General features: G+C 44.9%; 1 protein-coding gene across 1 annotated transcript in view; it reads right to left on the bottom strand.

The window, feature by feature from the left end:
• The window catches only part of Polr3D (RNA polymerase III subunit C53), an 82,025-nt gene that overhangs the window by 5,842 nt on the left and 59,191 nt on the right, over positions 1-16,992 (bottom strand). Inside the window, exon 7 of the mRNA XM_050195762.3 lies at positions 10,055-10,158. Within this exon, the coding sequence (XP_050051719.1) occupies positions 10,055-10,158 (104 nt within the window). The remainder of the gene's footprint in view (positions 1-10,054; positions 10,159-16,992) is intronic.

The raw sequence follows: 16,992 nt of genomic DNA, 5'->3' as shown, positions 1-16,992 counted from the left end.
ACATGGTGTCAAGACGGGCTGACACCATGTCACCCAATGCTTTCACTCTCTAGTGAGCATGTTAAAAAATAAGACGACTTAATCCAGTGTGAATATTACGAAGTAGTGTTTATCTTATTCAGAAAGAAAACAGAAGGGAGGGCTTAATAAAATGCACAGCGAATAAAATATATTTAAAAAATGGTAAAACCCATTGCAAATCAAGTCGATCATCCTCAAATACGAATAAAATGGATATGCACACAGAAGCAAATATTTTCGAATATGGGCTATTTCTAACAACTAATAGCAAGCGCGTTGGCATAAGGCGCGAACTTTGTCACAAGTGAGATCCCCTCTCAACAGCTGGTAAGTCAACCTCAACTGTCCTGACATACGCTGAAGCAAGATAGCAAGGGGGACGAGTTGGTTAGGGCTCATCATTCTCTTGGTAACAGCGCAAAGGGACATAGACAAAAGGAAGAAACATCACAAAACGGGCGCCCATGTTGTCGTGTTTCTTTCTTTTGTCCGTGTTCCTTTGTGCTGTTACCAAGAGAACAATGTGCCCTGACAAACCCTTAGCCCACGCACAACACCTCAGTGTTTCGTTTCACTGCTTTAAAGAGTTTATTTTGGTTTGGATAGAGGGACATCTGCATCTCGGCTTCAGCCAACACTGTTTTTCGAGCTCAAGTTCCTTGAAAGAAGCAGCGGCACGCTCCCTTTCCCATTCATTCCTCAATGCGGAGGTCCTTTCTGTTCCCGTCCTCCTTGCACCGCGCGTTCGCCCCACAGACAATTTGAAGCATCTTCTTGGTGAGTTGTACAGTCAACGTCTCGTTTTCTGGACTCCCTAAGGGGTCGCAAAAACGTCCGAAAAATCGGGCAGTCAGGAAATATGAATGCATGTCTTTTACTGCCCTTAAGAGCTCAAGTCGCCACAGACACATCCGAAATTGCTCTGAAGGCCTGCCAGTATACTTATTAGGCATATTGGTGCTCGTACTGTGACAGGAGATGACGGGTGCAAGCGTGTATAATTAAGGAATACATACTGTGTCCCGTGACAATTGCCCCTTCCCACGCTCATGCTTCACCGCAACACTTTAACGCATGTTTCACAGCGTAACATTTCTCCATTGAGGCGAAGCTGACTTTCGGGAACCAGCATTATGCAACGCACCGTGCTTTCCGAGCTTCGAAGCCAATCGTGAGGAGTACAAAGGCAGAGTCGGCACCATTGTTGACAGCGGCCAATTCATTCAATGAGAAACATGGCACAGAACGCCAAGAAGCTTAAAGGGACACTAAAGGTTACCAGAAACTCAAGTTAAAGTGGTAGAGCAATGTTCTAGAACGTCTAAGGCGTCAATATGATCGCGAACAGAGCTTTAGTAACCGAGAAATTGAGGTAAATGCATGACACCATTTGAGACCCCCCAGCGACATTCCGGTACTAGCCCGATGACGAAAGCACTCCTCATAATTTGTGTTACTAATACTGATGACTACTCGTATTAAAAATATCATTTCATTCGATTATAAGACGGAAAAAAATGCTACTTGTCTACGTCTATTCGATTCTAAGAAAAAATAACATTTTGACGTTACCCTTCAGTAATGTGGGTGTTCGAAAGGTTTCGTTTTCGCTCGACTCTGCGCGCTCGACTCTGCGCCGCGCATGCTTTGGAGTTTCAGTAGTTTGGTTATCGCGTCGTGCTGTGAGGGTTCTGCTGGCTCGCGAAACTTTCATTTGGAACAAGCAGCGAGAATACCACGTCCATGTGATGTCGTGGGAAGCCCTCGTTGCTTTCCCGCTCCGGAGAGCCGGTGTTGAGGCCGCCGTCGTAGTACGCAACGACGCCGGCAGTGCGAGCCCTCAGCAGCAGGTCGCGCTCGTCGGTGCTCAAATCGCTGAAGTTGAGCCCACCATCGCGAGCCAATCTGTCGGTGTCAGGGTCCATTGCGACAAGCGTCGAAGTTTGCGTCATAGAATGAAGTACCAGCTTATGGGAGTCTTGCGCTGGAGTTTGAGGTATAGTAGCGGCGCCTGGTGGCGGTGCGGGAAACGACATCTGCGTCGTGCCAGCTTGGGTCGTATTGAGCCCTGGCTGTGGCGAAGCACGTTTCTAGGCCGAGTTTTGCGTCGATTCGCACTTTTTTATGCCCTGTTGCGAGTGCGAAAAGGCTCGTCACTTCTCACAGACCACGCCAACCACGCTGCGAGCTCGTCGCAGCCTATAGTTTAACGAAAACGGACTCTCCGTGTGCCGTGGGACGTAATTCGTTTCTCGTTCCGCTAGCCACCATACCTGTTCTTTATTCTATGACCATACTCCCGCTTTCTCTCTGCTGTCGGCTCTGTCTTGGCTCTGTTTCTGGCCGCGCGTTTGCGTTTTGCGCAGAAAAGCCGTAGCGCCGTCTGCGGACGCCGTTCTACTCACCGATGGCGCAACGTCACTATGAGACCATGATGTCAGTACTCCTCGATCGGAGGGCGGGCGATTTGAACTGCGCTAGAGGTACGCGGACGCTTCAGAACGCATTTTCTCCTAAAGTAAGTCTTTCCTTGGCACAAAACAAGCGTTTCGAGGTTTCTGTGATGGTATTTCAACAGTCCACGTTGACTTAATAGTAACCTTTAGTGTCCCTTTAATAGTGAACGTCGAAGCAGATAGGCCTAGCGTTGCAGCGTTAGTGGCTATGGCTGCCAGCGGATCTGCGTACGTGAGCACTGGTTCGAGGCGGCGAGGTAATCAAAATGGCGGCAGTGGTGGCTTCGACTAATGCCGTTTCGGATCTGCAGTCATGGCAAAAAGTTCGGAAAATCGGACGGCGAAGGGTTCTTGCATCCGAAATTCCAGGCGTTTTTATACATTGACTCTATGGGGCACATGGTAGTGCCGCAAAGCCGTCAATTATGGGTCATTGACTGTACACTGGCAACTCCTCCAGCCGACGACTCGGCGTCTAAGACGATTTATTACGATTCCTTTGTGTGACTCGAGCCAGCATTACCACGACTTTCATTCCGTTTCAATGAAGTTAGAGCAAATTTTCCCTGATAGAAGCACAAATTCCCCGAGTTTTCCCTGATTATTTCCAGACTATTCAAAATCTCTGAGAATTCCCGGTTTTCCCGGTTGGTAGACACCCTGCTCTCACTGTGTCAAGTCGAGCAGGCTTGGGCAGCTAGGCTTAGCCTCCAAAATGGCATCAGCGCCAGTGCAGCCTCAGAGGCCCGAGCTGGCTGAGCCAAGCCGGAACATCAAGGTTTGCTGGCCTCCTTGTTCACACAGCGAGAGCCTCGTGAGAGTGGCATATCAGCCTGAATCAGCTGCGTAGCCGGCACGCCATGTTGAGTGCTGCGTACTGCTGCGTACAAAAGCTAGCAAGCTGTTTCCTTCAAGCGCATCACCGTTTCACTGGTTTCACGACAATGTGGGCAAGCCAAGCAAAAAGTGGAAGAGACAGACCATCACATTGCAACAGAAAGCAGCTATCGTAAAGGCAGAAGTCGCAGGCTACACGTGTTGAAGATTCTTTTGCCGTTTTATAAAAATTTTATCGCATAAGGGATGATGTAGCAGTTAAGCAGGATGCAAAGCCATCTTTTTCATTGCATGATTAAGGGTGCGCATCCCATTGAGCATATACTACAGTAAAGGACAATAACAGATATAACAATGTAATTTTACTGTCCCTATAGCGAGGTTTCTGTCAACCAAAGGACCAGGCAGGATTTCGTAAAGGCTACTAAACAATAGACCATATTCACACTATCAATCAGGTGACAGAGAAATCTGCGGGATATAACCAACCCTTATATATAGCTTTCATTGATTACGAGAAAGCATTTGATTCAGTCGAAACCTCAGCAGTCATGCAGGCATTACGGAATCAGGGTGTAGACAAGCCGTATGTAAAAATACTGAAAGATATCTATTTGGTCATTCCAGTGACTATAGGCGGCGCGACGGTAGGTAAAAATGGCTGCCGAGATGGTGATAAGGCGATCTCGCAAGCGTGTGCATCTCGAGCAGCAAAGCACGTCAGGCCCTCTAGTTTCGCTGCAAAACATACTTTCTCTCTCGCTAAAGAGACGCAAAGGTGTGTAAATGAAGGCGAAGCTACCTTCAATGCTGGTCACATCATATGCTGCGGCATCAAGTCCATTAGAGACGATTTTTGCAAAGGGGAGCACAGAAGCGTTGCAGAAAAAGGAGTTGTGGACAGGAAAGACGCTCACTTGCGACTAAGTATATGTTCAGAGACAAACCATGAGGAACGCTATTGCGCATGCGCTGTCATCGACAATTGTAAAAAAGATGTTTAGATTTTATATATATATATATATATGTAATTCACCTAACGGGGCATGCATCACTACATCAATAATGGCAGCTATAGTGTAAGTGATAGCAACAATGGCACGTGCAAGTGGCCTGACAAAAGTCATTCCAAAAAAACATTCAGGGGGAGAGTGACAGAGGAGGTGGTGTAGAAACTTCGGCCAAGAGCGACGAACGTAAATTCCTTACCCATAAGATGCACTGACGGAGCACTAATACAAAGGTTAGCCCGAGCGTGAATCTGGCCTGCCTTGAGGATTTCCCTTTCGAGTCTGCCTTTGGATCTGCTTTCAATCTCGGTTTTATTGAAAAGGGGCTTACAGCCACAATCCCTGCAGGGCGCAGGAAAGTGCGCAGGGTTGCTCAGGGCCTTTATAAATGAAGAATCTTCTCTTAGCCTGTCATTTAGACAGCGCCCCGTCTGCCCAATGTAAACTATCCCACAGTCGACTGGTATCTTATATACCACTTTGGTAGCACAGGAGGAGAGTGGTTTTGTGTGTTTCTTTCCACAGGTCTTGTTCTTGTTGTGGCCGTTTTGCAAAGGCGCACAACCGAGAAAGCTTGAGAGGAGCTGTGAAGACGAGATCAACGCTGTGTTTCTTCCTGATTCTTTTTAGGTGGTGTGAAATCGTTTTGTCTCTGAAAATATATTTAGTTGCAAGTGAGCGTCTTTCCTGTCCATGTCTCCTTTTTCCGCAATGCTTCTGTGCTCCCCTTTGCAAAAATAATGTCAAACCAACTAGCCCAACAGCTTACTATTCCATTAGAGAAACCGAGGTCAGCGTCGCATCGCTCTACCTGCAGATGAGTGCAATCAAGGGCCCGCGGCACTGCGTTAACGCCACAGTACGTGAAAATACAGGCTCTGTAAAGGTTAGTATGTCGTTACTAGCCTTGAACATTCTCATGGGCATGAAGCCATATATTTGTGTCTTCGCAAACACTTAGTATACGCAAGCAAATACCGGTAACATTGTTTTTCAAGCGCTCCTGTTTTCAACAAATTAACCTTGTGCATTTCGAAATGTAAACTAAAAAATAACGGCTGTACAATACAACAATTTACAAAACTCTTTATGTACAGGGGTGATCACGCTCGTCTAGAGCCTCGAGCAGCGTACGGCGGGGCAAATGAACTGAACTTTAGCATAGCTGTTTGACTAAACACAAAGTACTTGTGCGTGAGCGGGTTTCACGTTTTGCCACTTGCGTTTCGAGTTGTTTCTTCGTAACTCGGTACCTCCCTTAAAATTTGTTTCTTCCTTGTGCAGAGCTCGGCTCGATCGCTGTAGACAAGTGGGATCCCCTCTTTACGCGATTCAGTGTCATGCAAGTACCTACCAGCTTCGTAACTGGTTGCAGTGCCTCAGGTCATTACGCCTGTCTTGAAGCACATTTTATAGATACCGTAGCAGTGAACATTTGCTATGACACGGTTTGAATGCTGCGGCATGCTGCATATGTGATTACTATTCCCTTTTTTCCTCATCGGCGCGTCCATGCACACCGCCAGACTGAACCGCCGCAGTGCATCACAGATTTCTATCACCGGGTGACTGCTTCGGAGGAGGGCCGCGTGGCGCCGCCTGCGTAGCTGGAATGACCGAACAGCGGCTCCACAGCCACCGTAGTCCTCCATAAAGAAAGCAACAAAATTGCAATAAATAAGGGCGTCAGGCAGGGAGATACGATCTCTCCAATGCTATTTACAGCGTGTTTACAGGAGGTATTAAGAGACCTCGATTGAGAAGAATTTGGGATATGAGTTAATGGAGAATACCTTAGTAACTTGCGATTCGCTGATGATATTGCCTTGCTTAGTAACTCAGGGGACCAATTGCAATGCATGCTCACTGACCTGGACAGGCAAAGCACAAGGGTGGGTCTAAATTTTAATCTGCAAAAAACAAAGGTAATGTTTAACTGTCTCGGAAGAGAACAGCAGTTTACAATAGGTAGCAAGGCATTGGAAGTGGTAAGGGAATACATCTACTTAGGGCAGGTGGTGACCGCGGATCCGGATCATGAGACTGAAATAATCAGAAGAATAAGAATGGGCTGGGCACACCAATGCGCGAGCGGTAGTGAAAGCTCGTGAAAAGTAACAGCAGCGGGAAGGTCCATCCCACTGCTGCACTACTCGACAATCAGCTGCTCGCCGGTGTCGATGTTTTCAGCGGTGCCATTTGCCTCTTCGGTCACGGGCTCTTCAGAGTTGCAAAATCCAGCATGCCTAAAGCAATTTGCAATCATCGAAGGATGAACAGCCTTCCAGGCATCCGCTAGCATGCTGAGTGCAGAGAACAGGTTAACGGAGCATGTCTTCCCGTTGTCAAAGCACATGTGTGTGCGGCCAAGTAAAAGGGCCTGGTAGTGCACCTTGAGGTTTTTAATGACCCCTTGGTCCATCAGCTGGAGCACACTCGTATTCGGTGGCAAGAATTCAATACGAATAGCTTGCAGGTTGTTTATGGCACTGTGCACCCTGCGGTTGTCTACGACTATTACCACTTGCCTATTCTGGTGCTCAAATATCCGGTCCAGACGGCGGATGTAATCTTCGAAAAAACTTTGCGTAATCCAGGCCTTTGTATAGCTGATGTACCACACAGGCAGGTTCTTCGCACCTGCAACGCGGGTGCGAACGCGGGTTTTTCACCTTCCTTATCACTAGAAGGGACAGCTTCTCGGTGCCAACCGTGTTTGCCCCGACCGTGACAGCTACCCTCTCCTTACTATGCTTCCCACCAGCGCAGGCCTCATTAGTAAAGGAAAGTGAACGGTCTGGCAGCATTTTGAAGAATAGGCCTGTCTCGTCACAATTAAAAATGTCTGCAGGAGCATACTCTTGTAGCAGAGCCTTCAACTTACTCGTCCGGTGATCCATGACAGTAGATTGATTCACAGCACCGCTCTCCCAGCAAACTTTCTTGAAAGAGACTCCATGCCTTTTCTTAAACCCACGGATCCATCCATCAGTCAACTTGAAGTCCTGATGCCCAGTTTTAAAGCGAGCATCTCGGCTTTCTGCTTGAGCATGTTGCCAGAAACGAGGAGGTTCTTTGCTAGGACTCCTTTCAACCACAGCTGCAGGGCCTCTTCAAGCTTCGCATGGTCATTTTTTGTAGTTTTGCAGTGCGACTGGTCAACTGCAGACAAAATCTTTTCTTTGTTTTTCATGTAATCAGACAAGGTCTGTTTGGAGATATTAAACTCCTTTGCGATGTCGACTTGGGTCCATCCTTGCTCAATAAGCCTGATGATGGCGGCCTTCTTGTCCAGCCGCATGGTCAAATATTTTCCATGCTTCTTCGACACATTCGGTGGAGGCGGGTGAAGAGCAGGGGCTATGGCGTCGAAAACACATCGGCGTTGTGCTGAATGAATGGCCGCAACACACTGAAATGGCAATGATATGTCGTATGGCGGCTAGTGATAGCAGGCGATGATTTCAATTGCACTGTACTGGATAAAAGCTGGCGGATCACTGCTGGATGAAAACATGCGCGACACCACCTATGACACCGAGGCAAAACTGATGATGATCACCATTGTGAGCATCACCTGGCATTCATAGGTGGCGTCCAAAACTGGCTGCGCATGACTGGTTTCCGGCTCTCAAGATCGCTTCCACCACAGGCTACAGCAAAAAAGCATGGCCTTTAAGATCAGCGTATCTCACAACAGGCACCACCATTGCAGTGTGGATTTGGATGCCCCTATACTTGCTAATCAAATTACTATACCGATCCAAGCCACTTCACGTCCGATCCGAAGCTAGTCAGGTGGCTCAAGATTCAAAATGGCGTCCTCCCTGACCCATAGCGCTGGTCCGTCGCGGCAAATTTTGTCCGGAAAATCAAACTTCTGGCTTTATCTTGTTCTAAAAATCGGTCGCGAAAATGCATAAGTTCTATGGGAGCCCTGATGGTGCATTTATGAAGTCCGGAATATCTATCAAGTCCGAATTTTTGTGGTCCGAAAAATCGGTCGGGATCTGTATGTACTTTTATGACATCCAATTCTTTAGCAGGCTTATATCGAATTATGCCCTATATCAAACTGATAGGCGCTTTTTTTTTTTTGCAAGTTCAATATAGCTCGGTTTGACTGTAGTAGCTTCTGGTTTCATTCTTCGTAAATCAAGCTTTGAGACTAGACATGCAGTGTTTACTTTCAGATTTGCCTATTTTGATGAAGCCATTCTTGCCCCTTCTGCAGTTGTGTTCTTGTGGGCTGCACATGTCCCATGGTCATTTATTTAATGTGAGAAATGTTTGGGGGAAACAAAAGCAGAAATCACTGATTGTGAAAACACCTTGCAACTGGAAGTGGAGTTTAGCACAAGACCATAGTGTGTGGTGTGTGGTTACTCATGTGGGATGGCATCCCTCCAATCACGTTTCCTGTCAGGAACACTGGGTAAGGGCACACACTGCTGAGAAGATGTGATGAAAATTCACTGCTCCGTATAATTACTTCACATGCATAAGTGGTTTCAGCAAGTTGGTACTAATGAACTATTTGGTGTAGGTAGTGCATCAAAAGCAAAAATGAAAGGAGAAACCAAAACACCATGCAGAGCGTGGTGTCTATGTTCATCCATTTGAGTTCATTTTTCATGCACTAGCCACACATGAAAGGTTAACCCTTTCAGTTATGGCGTAGTCATATGGACACGTGACTTACGTGTGAATGTACAGAGTAGTGACAACAAGAAAGAAATCTTGAACATGACCCTGAAACCCTCTGCTAGCCAAAAACAAGCCAAAGCAATGTCGTAACTTGCTTTAATATAGAGAGTAATGCAAAACGATTGTATTTTAACGGGTGCAATACCAGGTTTGACAAGAAGTTGGACTTGTTGCTCTGTATCGCTGCTGTTATTAGTGTTCTTTCTTGCATCAGACGACATTATACCCAGTAATAACCAGTGGATCTATTTGTAACAAATATTTCTGTTCATTTCATGATAGAACGCATTATCTATAAAATGTCAATACTTGTTATCAATTATTTTTGTAATTGTGATGAGTGTCCTGGTGTTACTTATTCACGCTACAGGTCAAAAACATTTTTCTGCATAGTTCAGGCTTTGTTTACAGAAAAATATGTACATTTGGAGGCCTTGGGAACACTCCGTCACAATTTGTAACTGAAGGGGCTAAATCAAGCACTTCCAACTTCTATAGCACTGAAATTCTGCTATTACTTGGCCTAACAAAAAGAGTTTGCAGAGGAATGTTCACTAAACAGTGCCGTGCAGCTGCAATATTAAGCAAATTTTTATGCTGCGAGCGATTTAGGGCCCTATAAGCTGAACCTATAGAACAGATGTCCACAGTCAGTTTATGTCTACTGTAATTAGGCAAACAAGTGATACACAAATAATCTGCTATTGCGACCGTGTGCTCTTCTGGTGCATTACCGTTTTCCCCAAGTTCTACCTAGACACCAGTAGTATTGCTAAGTTTTGTTTCATAGGGTGCCTTCGGCTTTACATTCTCAGCCGAGAGAACTACAGCATACCTGTAAAACAGAGTAAAACCCATACAACCCACAAAAGTTTTACAAAGTTTACAAGATATAGGAACAGAAACAAGAAAAATTCATTACTCATGTAAAATGGCACCTACAGACCAAGAACCAGTGCATGCTGCTCTATTACTAACAGCTTGAATTTTCACACCTAGCTTGATAAAAAAATGTTTACTTACAACTTTAACAATACTGCTTGCAGCTTCTTTTTGAGATGGCTCTGCTGGAAGTTGAAGGCCAGGTAAGCTGTCTGGAAGCTGAAAGAACAGTAGCTGTCCAATTTCTGCAAAAGGCAACAAAGACAAAGATATGCTCAGATAAAAATGTCTTGAATGAATCCTCATGAATCACTTGTTCTTTACCACACAGAAACGGGACACCACTCAACAGTCAAAACCAAAAAGACAATTTGTTTAACAAAAATAAAAATCCCACAGAAGCTATTAAAATATTAATTAAAATTAATTCCACAAGAACAATTATTTATAAAAACAGCAGTATTGCCTTTCGTAGAACTTTATACCATTGCCTTTAACCTTGTAAGGGCCAAGTGATTCCATTTGTCATCATTACATCTGAAGGACAGTGGAAGGCTTCAAGACAAAGTTATCTTTAAAATTTTTATTGCCCTTTATTTGTAATACACATTTTCAATTGCAACTAAGAAAATAAAACGTTAGGATGGATAGTTGGGCGTGTTGGTTATGCATGATTTCTGAAGTGAAGGCGCTAAAAAGACGGAGGACAAAGAAGAAACACACACACACAGGGCGCCACTTCCAACAATGTTTATTCAGAAAAAAAACGCCACTGATTTATACTAGGAGCGTAATTACAGTTTCTCAGGGCGCATTCGCGTTTAGGTAGAACAGTTCTTTGCGTGACAGTGATATGGATGCAACACTTACGCAGTTATCAGCTGCTTCAATGATTCTTTTGGCCTCAATTATTAATCTAACCCATTTGTCACGGCTTCTGGCGACCACAGCGCAGGCGTGGAAGTCTGGCTTACATCTGCAATTTCTACAATGAATTGCCAAGTGGCCCTCCCTCCCATTGTTCACTTTGTTATTGTGTTGCCTCAGCCTGTCATTCAGGCACTGCTCTGTTTGGCCCACGTACTTTTTACCACAATCTAAAGGAATCTCATAACTCCTGCCTGACATTCTACGTATTTGTTATCGTGTTTAGTAGCACAGGCCGGTGCCTTGCGGGAATAAGGGTTGGTCATTCGACAGAGCTTAGAGAGCTTGAACGGGGCAGAAAACACGACATTTACGTTAGCTCGCTTTGCAATCTTTTTCAAATTATGTGACATGCGGTGTATGTAGGGTATGACAGCAACTTTTTCTTTTTCGCGGGGTGGCTCCTGGTCCGGTTGGCGGATTCGCGACTTCTTCAGGATTGTTTCCGCTACGGGCACTAAAACAGGTTGCGGGTAGCCTGCCTCTTCCAGGCGGTCAATCTGCTTATGAAAACTCGCCGCAGCTCGATGTGGACAGGACTTCTTAAAAACGTTCAGCAGGCACATGTTGGCGATGCTGCGTTTAACTAGCTTAGAGTGAGAGGAACTAAAAGGCAGCAGAGGTTTAGTAGCCCGAGGTTCATACTGCCAACAGACGTGGTTACTTGCTAAAAATAATCTAAGATCTAAAAACCTGATGGAGGAATCTACCGAAAGTTCGTGGGTCACTTCAATGGGGCATAAAGTCTGCCTGAAGGTTGTCAATGTTTGACTAACGACCAAGTCGGTGTCACTGCAATTTTTATCTACCAAGATTAGGAAGTCGTCAACAAATCTAAAAACTTTGACTACGCTACTACCCTCGAGACTGCTAGAAATGGTTCTGCCAGCACGAGCTAAAAATAAGTCACTCAGAATCGGAGCTAAACACGACCCTATGCAGACGCCGCTCTTTTGCAGGTACAAACGACTGTCCCATTCAATATAGGTGGAAGCCAGGTAATGTTCTAGCATAGCCAAGAATTTGTCTTCCGGAATACCAGTTTCGTTCTGAAAAGCCAGGGAGCCGAAACTGTCAATGCCTTCCTGGACGCACTGAAGCAATTCTGCTTTTGGCATGCTATAATATAGATCTTTCAGATCTACAGAAAAGGCCTCTAATTCTGCTTTTGTCTGTCTTGACAAGTACTCGACTACTTGTGCAGAGTCCTTTACCAGGTAAGGGTCGTCTACTGTTAGAAGCTTCAGCCTTTCTAACAGAAACGCAGCTAAACATTTCTGCCACGTATTGCGCTCCGACACAATTACCCTTAGAGGGCAGTTATCTTTATGGGACTTGGCGCTGAAGAAGACCTCAAGAGTGCTCACTTTGCTATTCCTAATGTCCCTAGCTAATTTTGACAGGTTTATTTTCTCGCACAGCTTCTTCGCTTCACATTTCAACTTATTGAGCGATACGTTGTGGTGACAATGAAAAACAGAATTTAAGGCTTCCAACGCTTTCACCTTGTAAGTCTCTCGTGGAAAGATGGCAAAGCCGCCTTCTTTGTCCGATGAGAGTATGCAGTAGGCGTTCGTCTTCAAATAAGACGCCAGACGATTACTTGCGGGACGACCGGGGTCACACTGGTCCCGTAGAAGAACGTCCACGCCACTTGAAACGCACCGATCCATTTCACTCACGCCTACTGCATACTCTCATCGGACAAAGAAGGCGGCTTTGCCATCTTTCCACGAGAGACTTACAAGGTGAAAGCGTTGGAAGCCTTAAATTCTGTTTTTCATTGTCACCACAACGTATCGCTCAATAAGTTGAAATGTGAAGCGAAGAAGCTGTGCGAGAAAATGAACCTGTCAAAATTAGCTAGGGACATTAGGAATAGCAAAGTGAGCACTCTTGAGGTCTTCTTCAGCGCCAAGACCCATAAAGATAACTGTCCTCTAAGGGTAATTGTGTCGGAGCGCAATACGTGGCAGAAATGTTTAGCTGCGTTTCTGTTAGAAAGGCTGAAGCTTCTAACAGTAGACGACCCTTACCTGGTAAAGGACTCTGCACAAGTAGTCGAGTACTTGTCAAGACAGACAAAAGCAGAATTAGAGGCCTTTTCTGTAGATCTGAAAGATCTATATTATAGCATGCCAAAAGCAGAATTGCTTCAGTGCGTCCAGGAAGGCATTGACAGTTTCGGCTCCCTGGCTTTTCAGAACGAAACTGGTATTTCGGAAGACAAATTCTTGGCTATGCTAGAACATTACCTGGCTTCCACCTATATTGAATGGGACAGTCGTTTGTACCTGCAAAAGAGCGGCGTCTGCATAGGGTCGTGTTTAGCTCCGATTCTGAGTGACTTATTTTTAGCTCGTGCTGGCAGAACCATTTCTAGCAGTCTCGAGGGTAGTAGCGTAGTCAAAGTTTTTAGATTTGTTGACGACTTCCTAATCTTGGTAGATAAAAATTGCAGTGACACCGACTTGGTCGTTAGTCAAACATTGACAACCTTCAGGCAGACTTTATCCCCCATTGAAGTGACCCACGAACTTTCGGTAGATTCCTCCATCAGGTTTTTAGATCTTAGATTATTTTTAGTAAGTAACCACGTCTGTTGGCAGTATGAACCTCGGGCTACTAAACCTCTGCTGCCTTTTAGTTCCTCTCACTCTAAGCTAGTTAAACGCAGCATCGCCAACATGTGCCTGCTGAACGTTTTTAAGAAGTCCTGTCCACATCGAGCTGCGGCGAGTTTTCATAAGCAGATTGACCGCCTGGAAGAGGCAGGCTACCCGCAACCTGTTTTAGTGTCCGTAGCGGAAACAATCCTGAAGAAGTCGCGAATCCGCCAACCGGACCAGGAGCCACCCCGCGAAAAAGAAAAAGTTGCTGTCATACCCTACATACACCGCATGTCACATAATTTGAAAAAGATTGCAGAGCGAGCTAACGTAAATGTCGTGTTTTCTGCCCCGTTCAAGCTCTCTAAGCTCTGTCGAATGACCAACCCTTATTCCCGCAAGGCACCGGCCTGTGCTACTAAACACGATAACAAATACGTAGAATGTCAGGCAGGAGTTATGAGATTCCTTTAGATTGTGGTAAAAAGTACGTGGGCCAAACAGAGCAGTGCCTGAATGACAGGCTGAGGCAACACAATAACAAAGTGAACAATGGGAGGGAGGGCCACTTGGCAATTCATTGTAGAAATTGCAGATGTAAGCCAGACTTCCACGCCTGCGCTGTGGTCGCCAGAAGCCGTGACAAATGGGTTAGATTAATAATTGAGGCCAAAAGAATCATTGAAGCAGCTGATAACTGCGTAAGTGTTGCATCCATATCACTGTCACGCAAAGAACTGTTCTACCTAAACGCGAATGCGCCCTGAGAAACTGTAATTACGCTCCTAGTATAAATCAGTGGCGTTTTTTTTCTGAATAAACATTGTTGGAAGTGGCGCCCTGTGTGTGTGTGTTTCTTCTTTGTCCTCCGTCTTTTTAGCGCCTTCACTTCAGAAATTAAGAAAATAAATGTTTGTGGGTGGGCAGGCAGAGCAGTTGCATCAGACCAAGAGATCTGCAAGAAACAAAAAATAAATAAATAAACAAGATAAGTTTAAAAATATGCCGAAGCCCTCTAGGAGGATGCAACCAAATGCATGTTGTTTACTACTGTATAGAGCAAGTCACTATTAAATTTTTTGTATTCTGCTTAATTGCACAATTAACCAAGATTATCCACCCTCTTGGCAAGTATTCACCTTAGGGCAAAACTTCTAGAGTGCTCTAAAAAGCATGCAATTCAGCAGCTTCTAACTTCTTAGTTGCTACATAATCATTTTTCTGCATCCTAAAGAAAGCCAGCTAAATAAGATAAAAAAAAAAGAAAAGCATGTGACATATGCAATAGTAAGTTGCAACTGCAGTGTTATAGAGCTAGTTGAATTTTATGGCAATTAATATTTTTAACACAGAAAGCAAATCCCCTGAATCATAAGACCACAAGGTCATGCCCATCTTAGTTAAGTATCTCCCTCGCAAAGTTATCAGTGTACCTATAATCTCGGTCGCAGCTGCTTGCGCTCTCTTGTACATTTAAAATTCATACCACCATGCACGGCTTCATGCACAAATTTTTCTTAATGTGCGTGCATCATGGCAGACTTCCACTGGATGGATTTCATCATGAATGGCACAATTCACAGGAAGTAAAGCTGTGAAAATGGCATGGCAAATGAATGAAATGCACAGGTCATACATTTAAACCAGCAGCGGCAGTGAAGGCAAAAGGTACACTCGAATAAGAAAGAAGCAGAAGCAAAAGTGCAATGATGTACCAATAGAAGGAGCATCACAAACATTATGGTACAGTAGACTTCTGCTAATTTGATTACAGTTTGTTTGATTTTTCGGTTAATTCGATCTCAACCAAAAATCCCGGCCGGCGTCCATACATTTCTATGAGCCATAGTAACTTTTGCCAATTCAATACTAAAACTGGCTTTCACCGGATAATTCGAACTTGACTGGTCAGCATGCACTTGTCTGCCCAAATAATGACTCAAGTAGCGACCATTCAGCGGCAACGGCTGTCTTGGCGTAGCTTAGTGTACAGTTAATACATCGAACACACGTTATCCTTGCTGAAAACACATTTTGGAAAGAGTAGCTCACAATGAATGATTACAGTATTCACCTTATTCTAAAGCGCGTCTTTACCTTTTTCAAAGAAAATTGGTCCGAAAATTGCTGGAATGGGGCAATCATATACAAAACCAAAACCATGTTCGTGGCATTCACAACAGCCTACAGTCAGAGCCAGCCTAGTTCGTGTCATCTCCATTGCCATTTCAAGATGGCAACAAAAGTATATTTCGCGGGGCGTGAGACGACAATGCTTCGCTTTCAGCCTTCAAATATGAAAGCTAATTCAAAAGATAAGTTACTTTACATGCTAATACATGCTAATCTAGTGGCAACAAGTTGCATCACATGATTTTGCCATTCCAGACAATTGCACACATACAGGATGAATTAGTGAATTGGTTAATTAGGTGTGGGACACCATCCTGCTTGCAACAGTTGTGGAGTCATTTTATACTGTAAATGCAGAATATACAAGAGAGCACTGCTGATATCCAGTTCACCTTACAGTTCACCTCACTGACCTAGAGGATGCAGCGTAGATCTGGGCATTCTGAAGGCAACAACACAACAATGCGAATTCCATGCTCGGTCCCTTTTTCGCTCTTCTTTTTACACTCGTTCAAAGTATGGTGCACGCCACTTGGATAAACATTGTGCATTTCCATGATTTAGCAATTTTAGCTATGGCATTTACAAAAATTATGACCTCGGAAAGCAGCCAAAGCAGCCAGATAAGAGTGGGTGAAGACGTTTTTCATTACAATATGCAGTTTACAAATCAACTTTGGAGATATGGATAAATTTTCATTTACATACGGGACCACTGCAGATAAACGCTGCCTCCGTGTGGCTGCAGTGAAGAGGACACTGACACCAAGGACAACATAGAGGAAATTACTTGTGCTTAATAAATGAAATAAAGAAATGATAAATTAATGGAAATGAAAGTGGATGAAAAAACTACTTGCCGCAGGTGGGGGAGCGATCCCACAACTTCTCATTTCACGTGCGATGCTCTACCAATTGAGCTACCGCGGCACCGTTTCCCCGTCCACTTTCTTGGGTATTTATGTTTCCTAGTAGAACCCTGAAAGTGTTAACCAGCGCCACCACTCACAGACCTTGGCGGCGGACGTGAACATACTTGCATAAAACTTCGTAGCAGTCGCACCGCCAACAACCCTGCTTTTGGTTCCTGGCAAAGGAACATCATCTACACCAGCTGCGGCTGCTACCTTCACCGTGGTTGCGCAACCCCGCAATCCTGGAGTGTTCACCAGCATGGACAGTCCTGATGCTGACGAGTGGCTGAGCTTAATGAATATGTCAGCACCAATAACAGGTGGAATTCAATGGTGATGCTCGCCAACATTCTTTTTTACCTCAACACTTCACGGGCGTGGTCTCAGACCCGTGAGGAAGAGATCCCTCACTGGGATCTCTTCAAAGAGAAGCTCCACAACCTTTTTGGTAATCCATTTGGTCGCAAGCTTGCTGCAAAGGCCCTTTCTACCCGAG

This window comes from Dermacentor andersoni, chromosome 1 (assembly GCF_023375885.2).
Source record: "Dermacentor andersoni chromosome 1, qqDerAnde1_hic_scaffold, whole genome shotgun sequence".
Lineage (NCBI taxonomy): Eukaryota > Metazoa > Arthropoda > Arachnida > Ixodida > Ixodidae > Dermacentor > Dermacentor andersoni.
The sequence above is the reverse complement of the archived record's forward strand: the minus strand, read 5'-3'. Positions and strand labels throughout refer to the sequence as shown.